Source organism: Coccinella septempunctata, chromosome 3 (genome assembly GCF_907165205.1).
Source record: "Coccinella septempunctata chromosome 3, icCocSept1.1, whole genome shotgun sequence".
Classification (NCBI taxonomy): Eukaryota; Metazoa; Arthropoda; class Insecta; order Coleoptera; family Coccinellidae; genus Coccinella; species Coccinella septempunctata.
The window spans coordinates 27,621,953-27,640,755 of NC_058191.1; the positions used below are offsets into that span (position 1 = coordinate 27,621,953).

General features: G+C 33.7%; 3 protein-coding genes across 4 annotated transcripts; 2 read left to right on the plus strand and 1 right to left on the minus strand.

The window, feature by feature from the left end:
- The first annotated feature begins 847 nt into the window (after positions 1–847).
- Positions 848–11,517, plus strand: LOC123310447 (coiled-coil domain-containing protein 85C-A). Its single transcript, XM_044893915.1, has 3 exons — positions 848–2,240; positions 10,069–10,382; positions 11,215–11,517. Exons 1-3 carry the CDS (start codon positions 1,253–1,255, stop codon positions 11,257–11,259), a joined length of 1,347 nt encoding a protein of 448 aa, XP_044749850.1. The 5' UTR covers positions 848–1,252; the 3' UTR covers positions 11,260–11,517.
- A 75-nt stretch (positions 11,518–11,592) lies between these two features.
- Positions 11,593–18,079, minus strand: LOC123310450 (serine/arginine-rich splicing factor 7-like). Of its 2 annotated transcripts, none has more exons than XM_044893917.1 (3): positions 17,534–18,076; positions 17,301–17,474; positions 11,593–13,177 (listed from the first exon to the last, which is right to left on the minus strand). In XM_044893917.1, exons 1-3 carry the CDS (start codon positions 17,866–17,868, stop codon positions 13,030–13,032), a joined length of 657 nt encoding a protein of 218 aa, XP_044749852.1. In that variant the 5' UTR covers positions 17,869–18,076; the 3' UTR covers positions 11,593–13,029. The 2 variants fall into 2 exon arrangements, with proteins under 2 accessions (XP_044749852.1, XP_044749853.1); XM_044893918.1 differs by having other exon boundaries at positions 12,995–13,337; positions 17,534–18,079.
- A 76-nt stretch (positions 18,080–18,155) lies between these two features.
- LOC123310451 (mitochondrial import inner membrane translocase subunit Tim10 B) lies at positions 18,156–18,772 on the plus strand. Its single transcript, XM_044893919.1, has 2 exons — positions 18,156–18,308; positions 18,368–18,772. The coding sequence occupies exons 1-2, from the start codon at positions 18,282–18,284 to the stop codon at positions 18,656–18,658; spliced, it is 318 nt and encodes a 105-aa protein (XP_044749854.1). The 5' UTR covers positions 18,156–18,281; the 3' UTR covers positions 18,659–18,772.
- Positions 18,773–18,803: the final 31 nt, after the last annotated feature.

The window sequence follows — 18,803 nt, forward strand, 5'->3', positions numbered from 1 at the left end:
ATTATACATCTATGTCTTTTGCATCAATTAGAAGCAGCATATATCTACATATCACAAGAAATGAGAATGTAAAGCAATAATAGAAAAATTTATTTCGAGTAAAATAAATTTTCTTGGTTTTTCTCGTTTTGAACAATATTTGAACTAAAAATTTATTTTTGATTTAATCGTTAAGTTGAGGTTTCAAGGAAGAAAATGAGAACTGTTGAAGTTGGAAATTCGGTAACCAAATTTTTGTTTTGAAAATTTGGCTTTTTTCATTTTAATTCATAAAAAAATTGAAAAATACATATTTCGCTTCAAAAAAATTACTGCTCATTTAGCAACTGGAAATCTATCTACTTTCTTATCAAAAACGAATAATCGGTTTTAACATTTCTTCACCATGAATTTGAGGTTATATTGAAAATTGGTAAATAAAAAGTTGTATTTAGATGTTGCAATATTCACAACTCTCATCCTGTCGATTCGAGATTTAGTTTAGTCAGAAATCGTAAAAATCATTTTTCACGTTTTCAAATAGATTTTACCCTGGGCTAATTTGCTTAGGTACACAGTGCTTTTTCCCTCTAATATGTGAATGTAAAAATTCAACCCTAATGATTACCTCCCCCAATCAATAGAAACCTTTGAAATGTCTTATTGCGATACTCCTCTATTGTTGCACCTGACTATTCGTTTTTTTAGAGCTGTCGACATACTCGACATTTCTCTAAGCATGGCAGATTACAAGTGAAATAAAAAAAAATTATGTCATTATACATTTGATACAGCGACTTCTTCAGAGAGAGCGTTGTTACCCAAACTGAATAGGAATAGGTGACCAACTAGATGAGTGGAAATAACCTTTCACTTACTCGTAGCCTCGCTTAAGCTCTCAAACCAGTCTACCTGCTGACGTTCTAAGTAACAACGCGGCCATGTTGCCTTACCGTCGTGCAACACAAGCCCTTAAGTCAATTCGCAAAAACAGCGGGAAAGTGCACAAAACAAACCCGAAGGTACACTTTTAAGAAAGTGCCAAAAAGGTGAGTGTCGAGTGTGGATCGCCGCAGTGGCCTCAGCTTTCTCGATCGAAACAAACAATTCGGCAGGCAGTGAAACGCTCAATATGTGATTTAACTGTGTACTACTTCCGTGACCCACTTTAATTTAAAGTCAAATTAAGTCGTACACAAAAAGACAGTGAACATGTTGAGGTTGAAGTGACAAAATGGTACCGTTCTAAGCGAAGTTTTGATCTGTGATTAACATGTCAAGTAAAAAACAGCCGTTTATAAAACCAGCGAACGAAGCTTCCGGAAATTCTTTACCTCCCAAATATCAGCATCCCCCGTTACCTCCCAACAGCCAGGGTATTTTGAAACATCCCCCGTTGAAAGATGTCAAAAGTTATCCTATGAAAACTTCGGAAAAAACTGCTACCTTCCAAGTACAAGTGACGGATCAAGGTAAATACTATCCTAACAATACAAAACTCTCGTACCCTTCCTATCCTCCTCAGCATAGACCAGAGGATATAAGACACCAAAATATAGGTACTACCCAAGCTCAAATACACCAAGAACTCAGACCTATACCTTTGGATGAACCTGGAATTCCACAAGTGCCTCACGGTGATCCCAGGTTATTGCATCAACAACACCACAGACAACCGTATAGATACGAGGACGAGCTCCTGAGAACAGATATGTTAAAATTTGTAAGAAAACCTGAAGACAACAGGATAATATCTAACAACCAACAACACATCCAGAATATCCTTTCGGAGCTTAGGTCTTTGAAGGAGGCAAATCAGAGACTGGCGGATGACAATCAAGAACTTCGTGACCTTTGTTGTTTTCTGGACGATGATCGCCAAAAAGGAAGGAAGCTGGCGAGGGAATGGCAACGTTTTGGTAGATACACCGCCAGTGTCATGAGGCAAGAAGTATCAGCGTATCAAAGCAAACTGAGGGAGTTGGACAACAAACAGCAAGAACTCATCAAAGACAATTTGGAGCTTAAAGAGCTGTGCCTCTATTTGGACGAAGAGAGAGGTAATCATTCCATATGTCCTTCTTGTGGAAGTGCACCGGCAGGAAATCTTAGAGATGATGGTGACGGTTCTAGCTCGAGTACAAATGCAGACGAACCAGGTCTTCCTCAGCAATTTCCTGGAAATAACCAACCCCGCAGATCGGCCAGTAGAGAGAGGATCCTGCATGAAAACCTGGCTCGTCAACGGAGCACCTTTAACGGTAATTTTTTCCATAATTCTATTGTGAAAAATAGTCAATTACAGTTAACTGAATCCTTCATACTTATACAAGTCTTTTTATTAGTTATTTTCGATTTCACACAGCTTAGTTTCAACATAATTCATCATGTCTAGAAATATGTACCTAATTCTCACATTTTTTTGTCCATGATGATCAATGTATAGTGGTTCAATGGATATTATAGAGTTCATCTCTACTTTTCATGGTTATTTACCCAAACTACTTGATGGAAAAATAATAGTTTGAGTTCCTTGAGCGTACATTTAAAAATAAGTTTTTATGAAGATTAACATTGTTGACCACTGACTGCCAAGGTGACTGCTATTTGTATTTTGAATGATTATTATTGAAGACTGTTCTGATGAAATATTTTGAAGATAAATTAGGGGCAATGAGAGAAAATTAGGGGAAATTAGAGTGGGGCAATATTAGGAAAATATGGGAAATTTTAGGGAACTGAGGAATTTTTTTCACGAAGAGGCAATTTAGTGTACAAATTTTTATCAGTGAGAGACTGAGAGAACATAAGACTATTAGATTAAGTATACCTACGCGAATTAATTATACTTTTCATATACAGAATGTTTCACTGCGATGATCTATGGAAAAATAATCACAATTTTGTGCTGAAAATTCGCATTGGGGGTTTTGGACGTTGAACTTTATCCCTAAAATATTTTTAGTTTCAACGTCAAACTACCTGCTATTTATTCTCCAACAAATGGATAGCAAAAAAATTTTCACCAGGTCATTAGATTAGCTCAAAATTGGCCCGGATTTATAGTGTGATCTTAATAAATTGCGATTAGCACAACCCCTTTTATATCAAAAATCGATAAAAATCATAACCGTATTTATGTTCACTGAAATGATACGTGAGATCTTGGAATGTGGAGGCTGGACATTGGAATTTTGTTCATAATTTTCTTTACCTGATCGTAACACATATTCGAACTAATAAAAGTTAAAATTGCACAGGGTTAGGAAGAAATTACCGAACGGTTGATTGTTTCAAAATATACAGGAATGATCAAAAAAGTATCATATAAAAGTTGTAGGGCTGTTAAAATTCTACAAATCTGTGATAAATTGAAATACACAGGATCGCCCACAAAGTTACGCAGAATGACACTTATATTTCTTAAATGGAACATCCTGTATTTATTTTGATTGTCGCCCCAATTCGAAACATGTTTTATCAACCCTATGTTGTACCTAAATCCATTATTTTTCTAGAAATCGGCGTTTCAAAAGTGCAAGAATCTCGGCAAGAATGCTTTCAAATAGGTACCGAAAGACATTTTTGCTATAACTCGCATCGTTGTCATTTGGCAAATTTTCGACACTGGATGGAAAATAAAGCTATTTTGCCATAATTTCTTAAATGATTTTCTTTGAAGTTAACTTATTAAGTTGTTTCTTAAACTTTATTGTGTTTATTAACTGATCAAAATATTATGATATCTAGGAAGCTAATGAATGTAGGTATAACATATGGAAAATAAAAATGTTTCAAATTGAGTCGACGATCAAAATAATTAATATCTATACAAGTTATTCTATAAAAAAAAAATTTCAACCCCTTTGACCCTCCAACGGGTACGGCCGTGTTCGCCGGTGGCAAAACTTGATAATTCCTTTATTTAAGATGGAATTTCAATACAACGAATAAACTACTATGTATGTAATTGATTTATGCGTGAAGCTAATTTTTTGTGCGCAGAATAATTCTTGTTAATGAAGCATATTGTGCTTATTTCATTTGTAAGTACCTATACGTAATAAACTAAGTAGGCAAATATTACTCATGACTCATTCATTTATAGCACATTGTTAATATAAATGGAATAAGCTCCAAATAATGAAAAGGTATTTGCTTATTCAGCAAGAATTCGTGTTCATGAAAGAACGAGTGGAATAAATCGTGTACATAAAAAAAATTTCATTTATTTACTAGCGTGGTCTATAGAAACGCACACGGCATGTGACAGAACTCTTTATTTCGATGAAAAAATGAATTTCTAGAATTAAAATATTTTTTGTGTTTCATACAGAGCGTCTAAACTTCCACTATGAGTTGTTTCAGGCTTATCCATTAATTCTAGAACACCCTGTGAATTTTCAGAAAATGTTGCACACTGTTCGTACATATCAATTTCATTTTTTTTTCACCCAACTTTTTATGTACATTTGAAGAGTTTTTTATTCACCCTTTACAAGATGTGCATGGCGGGTCGTTATCCATTTACCCTCCCAGGTTGGCTACTGGTATATTCCAAACCTTAAAATGAATTCCTTATTTTGCTTGCAAACTTTTTTTACCCTTACCCGTTTTCCGTATCTCTCACCAATTTCAGGAACATCGCTACTGAACGAAAGGCTACTATTAACAAATGAAGAACGTAACTATTCGCCTTATTATTATATTAATTATATTCAGGGAATATACCCCTAAAATATTTGTAGTTAATTGTGAAACAGCCTGTATTTTGAGGTCAATGATTCTACGAAAAAGATATATTTTCGATATCATTTCTGAAACAAAACGTTACGGTTGCCCTGAAAATAAAAAAAAATACCCTCCTTCCCTCGTTGAGGCTATATGACAATTATATCTACATAAATAGTTGCGTACTTTAAAATAAAATGAACCTGTGCGTGCATTTTTCTGCAAAATATTAAATAGGTACCGAATATATGATTGTTGTTACTTACTTTTCTCACTTTGTATTAGTAGGATCAGGGTGTCCCAGATTCGATGCTCACAGAGAGGATCTCGAGAACTATGAAACTTGGAGAAAAAATCGTCAAGGACCCCTGATCTCTTTTTTCGAAATAATTGAATATCAGAAATCAGATTGAGTTTCGATTCAATATTTGTATATTCTTCTACAATGTCTCCTTATATGATATTATCTTTATTGAAGCAGATGGGTTAATTATTATGTAGGTACTATTATTCAATAGATACAAAAAGATTTAAATCTCTAAATAATTGAAAAATATTTGTATTATAAGGTGTTTCATTTTAAGAATGAAGTGGAAAAACTAAATAAGTACTTGAAACGGATGACATTTTTGAAGAACCGGTGACGGAATGCAACAGTAGATTCTTGAGGTCAAAAGAAACGCTTTTTTCTTTTATAAATTTTTCCGAATCGGCACGATTTGAGATACAGGCTGTAGAAAAACCATAAAAAAATTATTTATAGTCTAACAAATGGTTTGATCGAATGAAATGAATTTCAGAATATAATTTCTCATTTATTTCGATTAATCTATTCGGAACACAAAATATCACCTACGTCTTCCAGTTTTCCTAATATGACCATTACGTAACCATAAAAATACCAAAAATTCAAAGAACCCAACTGTTGAAACTAAATTGGACACTATCTAATAAATATTTGAGCGTTTTGTGAAATGAAAGTATTCTTCATATTTTCTCTTATAATCCGCCGTTTTCCAGTAATTTGATGTTAAAAATAAAATATCTGTGAAATTCGGTACTTTGATGAAATGCAACTCTTTTTAAAGGATCCACAGATGTGTCACAGAAATCTGAAACTAGCTAAATAGCTAGTTACTCTAGCTAGTTATTCTTAAGGTAATTTTATTTTTCCAGGGGTGGCACAGCTCATTATGAAAACTTAAAATGGCTATATCTTTTTATCAGGGCCGAATCGGAAAAAATGGTAGCGGAAAAAAATGATTCTTTTGACCTCATCTACTGTTAAGATATTTGTACGTGTCAAAGACTCACCCTGTATAGAGTGTCCCATTTAAAAACACAAAATTTCCTCTATATCTCGGAAATGGTCATTAATTTCAATTATCTGTTATGAGCATCACTCATATACTACCAAGATATAGCGAAATATTTCATTTTTCAGAAACGCCTTGTAACTCCAGAACGAATCAAGATATGTATGATCTGCTTTTTGATGTCTTATTATTTCGAAAACAGAGAACCGGGATCCTAAAGGAGTTCTAAGTCTTATAGTTCTCGAGATGTTTTCAGTGAGCATCGAATTTGAGACACCCTGTACATCCCAATGAATTTTAAAATATTCTGTTGAATATTTCTCAATCGGTTGTTTCCGTTGAGATTGAAGCAGGGGAAATTGGTCGTATTTACTACGAGTGAATGGACTCTTAAATTGGTCTCTCAAGCTTCTTCCCTGTATCGCCCATTCTTATTACCATTTTCTTACATCGCGAAACATATTAATGAGCTTGGGAACGTTTACGCTACAATGCTTTTTCAACGTTCCCAAGAATTAAATCGCCCGGTAGCAAGTGTAAACGCATTCAAAGTCTAGGTCAGATACATCGTGTTATCTCATTCGAGTTCTCCGTAAAGACGAGAAAGTTGAGATTCGATGTGTCTTTTGTTGATACAGGAATTTTATTATTGCAACCATGTGAAAGTTACCACCGGAAGAATCAGGCATTTTATTGTCCATATTGGTCCTGTGGTTCATTGAGCTTTCTGAAAATGTTAATAATGGAAAGTCAGTCCATGCGAGAGTTTAATAGCTTATAGCTCGGCTCAATTAAAATCCTACATAAAAAAAATTTATATGTCCTAGTGTAACCTTTATATTTGTGAGATTTGTGACTTATTTCCGAATTCGTCACTAGAATAATTATTATATTACCTAAACGTTCCTTTATTATGAAACAATGACATACATTTAGGCCACATCATAGACTAATAAAGGAAAACTTTATTAGTCTATGGGCCACATCAATCACCTGAAGATGCTTTCGTGATAGGAAACACGTGTCGTGGTTTAAAAACTCATTTTGTGAAAATAGTAGGTACACCTAATCTGTTTTAAGTTCACATAAAGTTTATATCCATCGGAAACCTCCTACTATTCACACTTTTTATGATGGGTAGTGTTGTAAAGAATTCAAAAATACTTAAAATTGTGTGCCTACATTGGTTTATATTGTTTTCCTTTCATGAAACAGTTTCATGACCATGAATCAAAAACGATTGGTTGACCCATTGATAAGTCATTCTAGCGTAATCTAATTGCCAGAGGAAAAGTGTTTTTAGAATTGAAATTTTCAAGGTAGGTTGTCAAGTTGATTGACGAATGCGCCAGATGAATTCGTTCATTGGACAAAATTCGCTCGGTGGTTCCCGAGTTGTTGGCATCTGATTTTTTTAATTACCTAGCTATCCAAAAAAAAAACCCATTCAATTCAATTGAAACTCATCAACTAGTTATGTTGAGTAGCGAGATTTGAGTAGATAAAAAAAGGGTATAGGTATCTCAACAACCATTCGCTATATGACGCTAAAATTTGGCAAAAAACTTCAAAATTTTTGTTTACAACCATGTTATCCGTTTTATCGAAAATATTGGGAAAGCAATTTTTGGGAGCCAAAAAGCGAGCAAAAGCTCCTGACTTCACGTCAGAGGGTTCCTCCTTTTTTCTTCAAATTATAATTTGAGATGGTTAGATTTGGAATATTTTCAAGATTTCTGTAATAATTAATTCTTGTGCAGAATACGTGTACACATACAGTGGCAGGTCTTTCTTCTTCTCAAAACCATTGGATTTGATGCATGGTACCAGTAGAAAATTGGTTTCGTAAAGTTAATTCTCGAATACGCCTTTTTCAGAACTATGAAATTACATTTTTAATTGATCAGAAAATAATTCAAGATAAATCGTTCATATTAATTGCCATATCATGCTGTGGAGATAGTAATAGTGATTATATATTGCCAAAAACTCAATTTGAAGATGATTAGGTACTTATATCATACACTTTTAACAATGAGTGTAGTTTTTGTGATAGATCATTGAGTGTCGAGAGCTTATTATCCTAAGGAAAACCAGATCGAAATTTCAATAGAGGTCCAATTCTTTCATTCGAAAGAAATCAGAAATTAATTCATCAAACCAGCATGCGCTATTATAATAAATTTTAAATTAAACACACTACAAATTAAAAATTCAAAACACGGGGGAATGAATATTCAAAAGTTGTAGAAAGTTTATTACACTTCGAATATATTGAATGACGATTGGTATGAGATAAAGAGAAAGTTCTCCTCAATATATTTGAGTTGGAGATACTGTTTCATCTCAATTTCATCAATAGCAATTGATGCGATAAGACAATCACAAATTGAAAATATTTTTCTTTAATTTTTTACCGTGAAAACAGTTCCTTCGTTTTTGTTATGGTGCAATAGCTCCAATCATATGCTAGCTGAAATCATCAAGATTCAATTACGAATGTAAAAAAGACAATAGGTCAATTATTTTCATAGCTGCTCTTCAGGTTTCCATATGTGTTCCGATGATAAGTTACACATCAGCGAATCAAACTCCCTCACTTAAAAGTGTCCCCCGACAAATCCAACTGCATTTTTTCAGTTACCCTGAATGAATTTTTTATTTTATAGCATTGTTATATGAAGACAGTCGATTTTTAGTTGAGAAATGCTATCTTCTATTATGAAACACCATTCGATATGCCTTATATATTCAAATCCAACAAAAAAAACGTGATTATGCATCTTTCTGTATATTTCTCTGAATTAAGAGCAACGGCGGAAGTCAGAGAGCTAGAGCATTCATCTCATAATCATAATAAAGCGTTGAAATTCTTCCTATCCTTTGAACGAACGTGAATGCACGTTGAATTCAGTCATCTTTTGAAACTGGAAAGGAAACTGTATTTCTCGAAGAATGAATCGATTGTGCACTAAAGTCTGCAGACAACAATATGATCCATTGTAGGAAAGAGTGATAAAAGGTTCAGAGACAGTTTGTCTCTGGTTCAGAGTACAAGAGCAAAAGAATGGCTGATCTTGAGACTATCTGATCTTCTTGGTATTTTTTTTTTTTAATTAAAACAATAACACAGTTTACAACTGGCGCAGCTAGTGGGAGGGGGGGCTGTGGGACTGCAGCCCCTACAACAATTTAATACGGGCACTTAAGTGATATAACGCAGCGAAAAAATCTATCGCGTAAATATAACTCTCAACTCAATCTAATGCAAGAGTCGATTAAGTATTTTGCTCAAAAAATTGAGAGTCGGATTAAAATTATTCTACAAGGAATTGAGTGGACCACACTGCAAGCACATCGTTGTAGAACAGCTTGAACAGTCGCTAAAACATGTTCAAATTCAAACAAAAATTTCCTTCACTATAAAAAACATATCCTAATCTTCTTCACAACTATAAAGTTGTAGCTATTCGAGTTCCACATAATTTACTTTAATTAATGTTACTTTAGATTTAAATTCGCATCTTTGTGTACATTCCCTAAAGCAAGTTCACATAATTATTTTTTCATGGTCCAAGATCTTTTTATTTTTGTATTTTTACTTGGGTCGTGTAAAGGGAACTAGAAATTGTTTTTTCTTTTAATGTTTGTTTCATCGTAAACGCTGGTTCAGGGATGGACATGAATTATTTGAGGTATAAAAGAAAAATTCGATATTTCACTGAAGGGCTCTAAAATGTCAACATTAGTAGTTCATGGTTTTTAGGTCGAAGTCTATATATTTTTTCAACTCTTTCATCACTTTTGAATCGAAAAACATTATAATCGACGAACTCATAATGTTTTTGAAAAAGCTACCTACGCATGATATCCAAAGTTTCTTCATGTGTAATGCAGCTCAATTATTTTTAACTCATTATTTTATTTGAAAATGACCAAATGGATTAGTGGCATTTATGTCAACTTCTGAACTAATTTTCTTAGAGCTAAAAGTCTGGTTTATTTTAAAGCAAAAGCATGTAATACTTTCTCTACTTTACAGATCAGATAATGCAGTATGTCCGTAGTCTAGAGCAGAGAGTTAACGAACTCGAAGAAGATAAAAGATCTTTAACTTTGAAAATTAACCAGATAGCCGCTTCTACTGGTGATCCTACCTTAACAGTACCCCAAGAGTCTGGGGCTGGAGGACTGAGTGGAAGGCCTGAAGCTGTCGTCAGAGCTCTCCAGGTTCTCGAGGTTAGAGAACAACTAGAGAGAGAAGGACGAATGCCAAATGAGAACAGAGATGTACAGGACAATGCTGGACAGGACATGGATGACGGAGAAAAAGCACTAGTTAGGGAAATGTGTAACGTAAGTTGATGGTTCAATTCATAGTATACGGATAAGTTTTGGAGTGCCTAAATAATGACACCTGAATCAAATCTGACGATCGAAATTTTTCTACCACCCACGTTACTTTTTTGATGGGTACCTAATACAAATTGAACATCAGGATTTGCTTTATGAGTCAAAATATCGACCAACTCCGTTTTATTTGCTTTAATAAGAAAGTATGACAAGCTTGGAAGTTTTATATGAAATCTAGCAAATGCCCTGACACGATAAATTGCTTGTAGCGAAGTTTACCATGACGTTTTTTTTTATAAATTCCTATTTAAGCCATTATTTCTTATTCTCTCTTGAATCGTAGCAATTGTCGATTCTCCTTTAGATGCAGATCTATAGTTCGTTACTCAGAGTCTTTAAAAGACTCAATGATGAATTTGCCATGTTTCGTAACCAACTTCAAAAACGCAAACTCACAATATTCGCACAACGCGTGCTTGAAACTTTAAGGCCAATTTGGATCGCCCTTTTTATTAACAGGAGGCCCTGGGCACATTGGGATAATGGGGCGTCAAGCTATTTGCAGAGTACAATTTGATAAGAATAGACAAAGAAAAGAGAGTAGTAGAGTAGATCGTGGCGCTGTCGGATCTCGAGAACTAAGAACCTGAGATACCTACATTAACAAATAATCATTGAAAAATTGTTATTATTCGAGGAATCTGAAGTTTACTTATTGTAATCAGTCATTGTCGCTTAATTTTATTTCGACATGAATGTTTTTCAATAATGATAATATGACAGAAACTTCTGTATAATATAAAAAGTTTTTTTCCTAATTTGCTGGACATTTCAGGTTGTTTGGAGAAAGCTTGAGGAAGTTCCAGTATCTCGAAGATAAACAAGAATGAACACTTTCCTAGAAAATCTATAGCATTCAATTTGTACAAATAAAGCTTGCCAATAGAATGTGAATTATTGAAATGAAATGTATGAATGGTGGAAACGCGTATGTTGAATGGAGTTTCCACAATAGAAACGCCTATGTTTATATTCGTACTGTTTTTAATCTTTTTTATTTATTTTATTAACTTTCATGTAATTTTGTTATTTATATATAAATATTTTATTCAAATAAAGAATTTCAGTTCCGTTACAATTTTCATCTCATATCCTTCTGTATGAAATCCTCTTACCTATTTTTCAATTTGAGGAGAAACAAAACACCTGAAAGTAACGCCAAAAGTTTATTAAATAGTGCAAATTCATTATGAAAATACACCCATATCCAATAAGAATATACACACACTAATACAACTCTTCAAAATTATTCAGAATACAAACTATTTGGAATAAATTCATAAAATCTAGGAGAAATATTGAAGTTTTCAGAAAATTGCTCAGAAAAACTCCTTTTTTGTACCAAGAGTTGTTTACAGATAAAATTTCAGGGGATGCTATGACGTAAAAACTCATATTTCTTATATTATTGGTATATGTTCTATCATCATGAAACATTAATGTGTTTTTCAAGACGTCAAACTACTCTAAAAATAAGATACTGACTAATTATCATATTGCAACTTGGAGAAACCGGGGAAACGATCATCGATTATACCAACCAAGGGATTTCCAGGAACAAAATCAAAAGAGTAATCAAATAAAATCAACTTATCTAAAAAATAACAAATAACGAAAAATTTTATTATCCCCAATCAACCTGCATTCCCTTGGAAAAAAAGATAAATTTTCTGCTTTAGTCATGTGATAAGTTTCACTGAAAAATTTCGTGTTAGATAACGAAAGTAAATTTCATTATCATTCTCTCAATTGTTTCAGCCATTATCGCAAACTCGCTTGATATTTACATAATGTTGCATAACATTTTCTCTTCAGATCTTTCATTCAAGATCAGAATTATTAATCATTTCTACAACGATTCAGAGATATCATTTCAATGAGTATATAAGTTAAAAATTCCGTTCATTTCAGGTAGAAGGCAAGTTACTGGTCTGTCATTTCAAAGGGCGATTCTTTGGCATATTTCTGTAGTCACATTTCATAACTTGTTTTTTCTGGTTGGTAATAATTACAAAAAATTATTACCAGCACGGTTTCATATTTATATGAACAGAAAAATGAGAAGTTCATGTTACTATCTTTTTAAGAGGTTAAGACATACACATTATTGAAAATACTACTGCCAGAAAATCACCCCACAAATCGAAATCAACATTCAATCAACACTAAATTTCTGTGGAAATTGCGTTCGTTTTTTTCCAATGAAATTCGTTGAAAGAAAAGGATACTTATTCCAACAGATTTTTCATTGAGAGCATTTTTGTCAGACTCGGCAACACCTACATACCAAATAAATAATTGCATCGTCAAATCATGAGATAAAACATTCAGCATCGTTTATATCCAAAAATATTGCAATAATGTAAGTATCAATCAAAGCATCGTGTCTCTGCCAAAAAAAAGGGAAGTAAAAATACATATAGAGGATTTCCGATCACAAGTTCATTTAGATTATCATCTAACCTAATAAATTGTTCATCACATCAACAACTAAAAAATCATCAAATTCAAAAGTCCTTTTGTACAAAATAAATCGTCGTTTTTTATCGATAGCATCCCCTATTTACCATAATCAACTTAGCGTGCCCGGTCAATAACGATGCTTCCTACCGGTCCTCGATGGACGGTACTCCTCGTACCTCCTGGAAGATCGCCTTTGGCTCCTCCTACCGTCGTGACGGTAATCGTCCCTATCTCTGCGATCCCTGCGACCCCTCCTGCCACGTTCACGGTCGTAACTAAAAAGATGCAGCTAACATGAGCCTGGTCTAACCAATCGCACCAAGTAACATGGCCATAAATTTATGTATCCAAACCCAGTGACATTTTACATGGACCCCATCATCTACAAGTCCATATAATTTGCATAACCAAACCATACAATTAAATACCATGTGCCTGACAAACCACAAACAACAATTAGCTCAAGAGGTACTTTCGGTGCTTGTCAAGAATACAAAGTAAAAATGCAGAGCTCACAATTCCAGAGTCTAGATTTTTTTGTTTCTGTAGCAGTTTCATTTTTTTTTTGAGTTTCTGTGATGGTTTTGCTAACAAAAAATAAACAGCATGATTAAATTATGATTAATCTAGCACGAACACTTATCTCATGTGCGATATCAGGAGAAGACTTATGTCAAAAGAAATAATCATTTTTTTATTAATATCACATATCACAATCATTCATTGAGGACTCCAGGAATCAGGGCAAAAATTATTCATGTCAGAATTCAAAGTAGCTCTCTATAAACTAGCGTTATATTTTCATCATCCAGGTTTGAGTCCTAGGCCATAGCCTAAGATGGCCTTTTGGCATTATACCAATTATAACAATTGAGTTACGACTGTGACTGAAATCAAGTAGTTTTTCTATTATGAAAACGATCCACTAAGGTAAAACCTAAATACGTCGAGTGCCAAAGATCAATGAAGTGTAGAGAGAGGAAATTTATTAATAGACTTGCTCGTAGAGTGATTTGGAACGGTTGTGAACTGTACAGAGCAAGCGCAAATGGATTTTCGCTACCCTAAAATGGAATTGCGCTTGCTCTGTACTGTTCACAACCGTTGAATTTGCAGTTTTGATAGTTTTGATGCTTGCAGAGTCCGGGGGGGGGGGGGGGGGGATCCATAGGATGGAAGTTTAATGAGCATACCACACCTGGTGGCCTCAGCGACATCTAATGCAATTATTAGGGACTTACAATATCTAAGTGGGTCTGCGGTTGTTCGTTTACGACGAAATCCATAAAACCATGGCAGAAAATTAGTTACACGCTCTATCACAATGCAGAAATTCACCATATTTTTGCGAAATTTGCAAGTGGAATTGAAGGCTTTTGTTCACTCGGTAGTCAGCGCTTGTACTGATGGCGCAGTGTTATTCTGACACGACTCCCAAGTCGTGTTTTTTTTTTGTTTTTTCAAGTTATAATATTATGCTGCGACTTTGGTCTGCCTGCGTGAGGAAAAGTTGAAAACAACTTTGAAGAGGAAGTTCAAGCGTACCTAACGACGGTTTACTCAAAAATTGACGAATACCATATGTCCTTTCCAGTCATTGGCTAGGGCGCACCTTTCCAGTATGCGGAACGCCAAGCTCCGGGTTTCCTTCCCCTCACCCCTGATGCACCAAACCGAATTTCTAGGGCTTCACGCACTTACAGCTGTTCTTTTAGGGATCGGTTTATATGCATGAATAAGTATATGAGCTAATGCAGTGATTATTTTGAAAGATTGCAATAAATAAAGCTGCATTGCAAAACCTATCTGATGACCTCTGTACTATCCATAAGTGAAATCAATCTCCAATTATTTACAGTTCATTTAATCTGCCAATTGCCGAAACTACCATTCAAGATTACAACTCCAATATTGATAGAATGCAATCCGAATTTCAGATTTATTTAAGCAAGACCAATGTCCTGCAATATGCTGGTGATAAAAAAATTATGACTAAATTAGAAAAATACACAATCTATCACAAATTATAACCATGCTTGCTAAGGTTTTCACTCCCAATCTCTGCAAGAATTTACGCAGGAGCAAATCGTTGATTTCATTTTTAATTGATTTTGTTTCAGATATTGGGAGTGAAAACCCTAAAAAGTTTATGAAGAGATGCAGAATCCTCCCAGAATAAATTTAAATCGACATGCTTGCTAACACAACTCGATTTGCCAGAAGCCAAAAATTCAAGTACAACCAATAGCTTTAGCTTTAGGAAAAGATAGGGAAACCAAAGTGTAAAAACATGCAGACATCAAACTGTAAGAACATGAGAAAAAGAAACCTCAAACTAAAATAAGCCTTAATATTGAAAGAAAATAATTCAGGGCAGAAAGCATTTACTTAATGTTTCAATACCATGAAAACATCAAAATAAGATACACTTATAATTGATCTGTTGGTTTTTTAATATTTTGAAAAACTTCCTAAAATAATAATGAATTCATATATGTAGATACTGCGTTAGTTTTTCTTTTCCAGACAGTAAAAGCACAGAAAATTTCAAAGCATAATTATGTAATAGTGTAGCATGACTAAAACAATACACAGTAATGTTCGCTTATAACGAACGCCAACAATCCGTTAAAAACGGTTCGCAATAAATGATAATACCAACAGAAATTAATTATTTTTATTCCCTGAAAATTGGTTCGTTATGAGCGAAACTTCGCTAAAAACGTAGCCATTATAAGCGAACATTACTGTATTTCATTATGCGTAATTTACTCAATATTTAGCCTTCAATTCTATTTGCAAATTCTAAACCAATTTCTGCACTGTAATAGATCAAGAAGAATATTATCATCATTGTATTTTTTGGGAACAAAAACTACTTGATTTCACTAAGCCTTGTGGATGTCTTCATGAGTTGTACTCCAAGTATACATGGTTCAATCTTTTTATGATGGAAAAATCAATATATCCATCGCTAAAAATATTGGACTAAAAACTAAATAATGATTAATTTCATCAATAATCCCAACTTTGTTTTTTTTTTGTGTTACTTTCCACATAATATGAAGGAGGTTTTTTATTCTTAACTTTACGCCAGAAGATTAATGGTATCCAAATTAACTGTGATATTAATCAATAAAATATTCAGCATCAACCCCACTTCATTCAGACTTCATATACCTACCTTCTGTAGGTACCTCTTGATGGAAAGGTATAATTTAGGTTGTAACGTGCGTCGTCAAGTAGGCTACAGAATCTTGAATGTTTATGTCCCGTGCCTCAGTACTCCGCTTAGCTTAAACCACTACATTTTTCGCCGAGCGAAAATATGTAACATAAAATTTATAACGTAATTTTCAATATGAAAATTTTCCAAGAAAAATTCTCAGTGGATTTTCGCAATATTCAAAAAGCGTGATTCAAAGTTTCGATAAATTTAAAAATAACCGCAAAATGTTGTGGTAGAAACTAAGCATCATTAAACATCTTCAGCGTACTTGATGACGAATTTTTTTGAACGCACGTTTGAAATTCTGCAAAGATTAAATCTTGAAAGCTAAATTATCATGAAAAAGCAGTAGAATATATGGCATTCGTAAGGAATTAAATGGCTTTTTGACTATAATGTATATTGAAAGATTGACTTTTTTTGCATTGCAAAATTTTCAATAATGAACAAGTGGAATCATTGATGAAAAAATCTTTCAAACACTAGGTACTGAAATTTTGTGCAGTGATTTTCAGATTAGTAAATTGAAAAAATATTTTCCCTTATTATAATCTCGGCATGATAATGTGATAGTTCACTTTTAACAAATACTGGCAACTAAGATTTCTAATATTTTTCAAAATGAACAATACCTTACTGGTTGATAATTAAAGGAAAAAAATATTAGAATACTTTAATTTCAAGGCTACAATATTTCCTGGAAAGAGAATAATAGACTTTGTTATCTCATCTTATCTGAATTTCCTTATCATATTAATAGAGCTAGCAATGGCTTTGCTAAGGAAAAAATCAATAGAAACAACTAGCAAAGTGCTTGTGACCTCAATTACATAAGTAAAGAAGGCAATCCCATTATAGAAGCCCTAGTTGTTTATTTCTTGGGTGGATTTAACAAAATAATATGAATATGATTACTATTCAAAAATTATCAATTATTTATGAATGGTTTTTTATTGGGGGTTCATTTCATATATTTCCATAATGGATAATTATTTAAACTATGATTATGAATATTGGCAAAAGTACTGAGGAGTAAAGTAAATAGAGTGAATATCATATTTCTTATGACGAAAGTTTCAACTGATGCAATAAACACTTCAGAGTATAATGTAATAATGAGAGTTAGAAAATAAATTAATTTCAACGCTCAAAATACATTTTTAACTTACCCTGCATCTCTTTTGCCTCCACCTCCACCTCCATTCATGTCAGGACAATCTCTATAGAAATGACCAGAATATCCACACTGATAACACCTCATATTGGTATTGAAGAATCTCCTACCCGAACCTCTGGTTCGTGGTCGAGCATGTGTGACACGAATTCGGCACCCTGCTACTTCCCTAGAAGGTTCAAATTAATAATGGATAAGTTTTATAGTTACTTTTTTAAAACTACTCACATTCCATCCGTAGCTCTGAGAGCAGCACTGGCACTTTTTCTATCTTTGAAGACAGCGAAACCGAAACATGGAGTACTGTTTGTCATCCATACCTCTTTGAGACCTCCGTAAGGACTAAAAACCTTCTCCAAGTCAGATTTTCGAACTTCTTCTCCAATATCTGCAATGTGTAACCTATACCCGTCCGCTTCACTACTTCTCGATCTGGATCTTGAACGGGATTTTGAAAAACTTGATCGACTAGCGCCACTTTTAGCACTTCCAATGCTGCTTCTGGAGGTGCTTCTGCTTTTCCTCGGAACAGGCGATGCTGAATTTTCCCTATCGTCCCGCATTGTTCGGATATTCAGTTTGGACAATAATTAGAACCTAATAGATAAGTGATAGCAGCCACCTAGCAAAATTTCCAACTAAATAATCGAACGTGAAAGAAATCTATGCAGGCAAAATATACGATTAGAAAAAACACAAGCAATGCATAATTTCCTATAAATTTTCCCGGACTTGGATATAACAACGTTGATGCGTCTTCGATTGGAAAAGCAAAATGACGAATTCCAATGTCAATTCAATTTTGTTTGACAATTGACAAATGCCAATTAAACAATCCATAGATTAAAACAAAGAATTCAATTTAAAGTTTTTAAGAAACTTTTATATTCTGTGATTTAACCTCTTTGATTTAACCTCCAAGAAGTTTGCTTGTAATAAATTGTAAACAAAAAGAACAGATTGTGTTGAATTCGATATGGATATACAAGCCAATATTCGAAACGTAGATAATATTTTTTATGAATTCATCATACTTGAAACATTAAGTTTTTTTCATTTTAGTTCAAAGACTTCCTCCAACTATACAATCAGATGACAGAAACTTGTTTCAGTAAATGTGTAGACAATATAAATTCTAGAAAGTTAGATCCTAACGAAATAGACTGTATAGAAGATTGTTCTTCTAAATTCATTAAATTCAATCACAGATTGATGGGTACTTTCATGGAAGCTCAGAGTATAATAGTTAATCAAAGGATCAAAGATGTTGAGGAACAACAAGCAAAACTAGCAATGGAAAACAATGATTATTTGGCAAATACAAATGTTCAAGGATTATCTGCGAATGCCTAAAGAATTTAAATGATAGAGACATAGTAATATACAGAACTGTTTTTTTAATCTTGATTTTTCAATGACTTGTTCTATTTCTACATTGTTAATTAAGATTATAAATACCTTTTTAGATTACTAAGGGTCCTTTTCATTATGGCTGAAG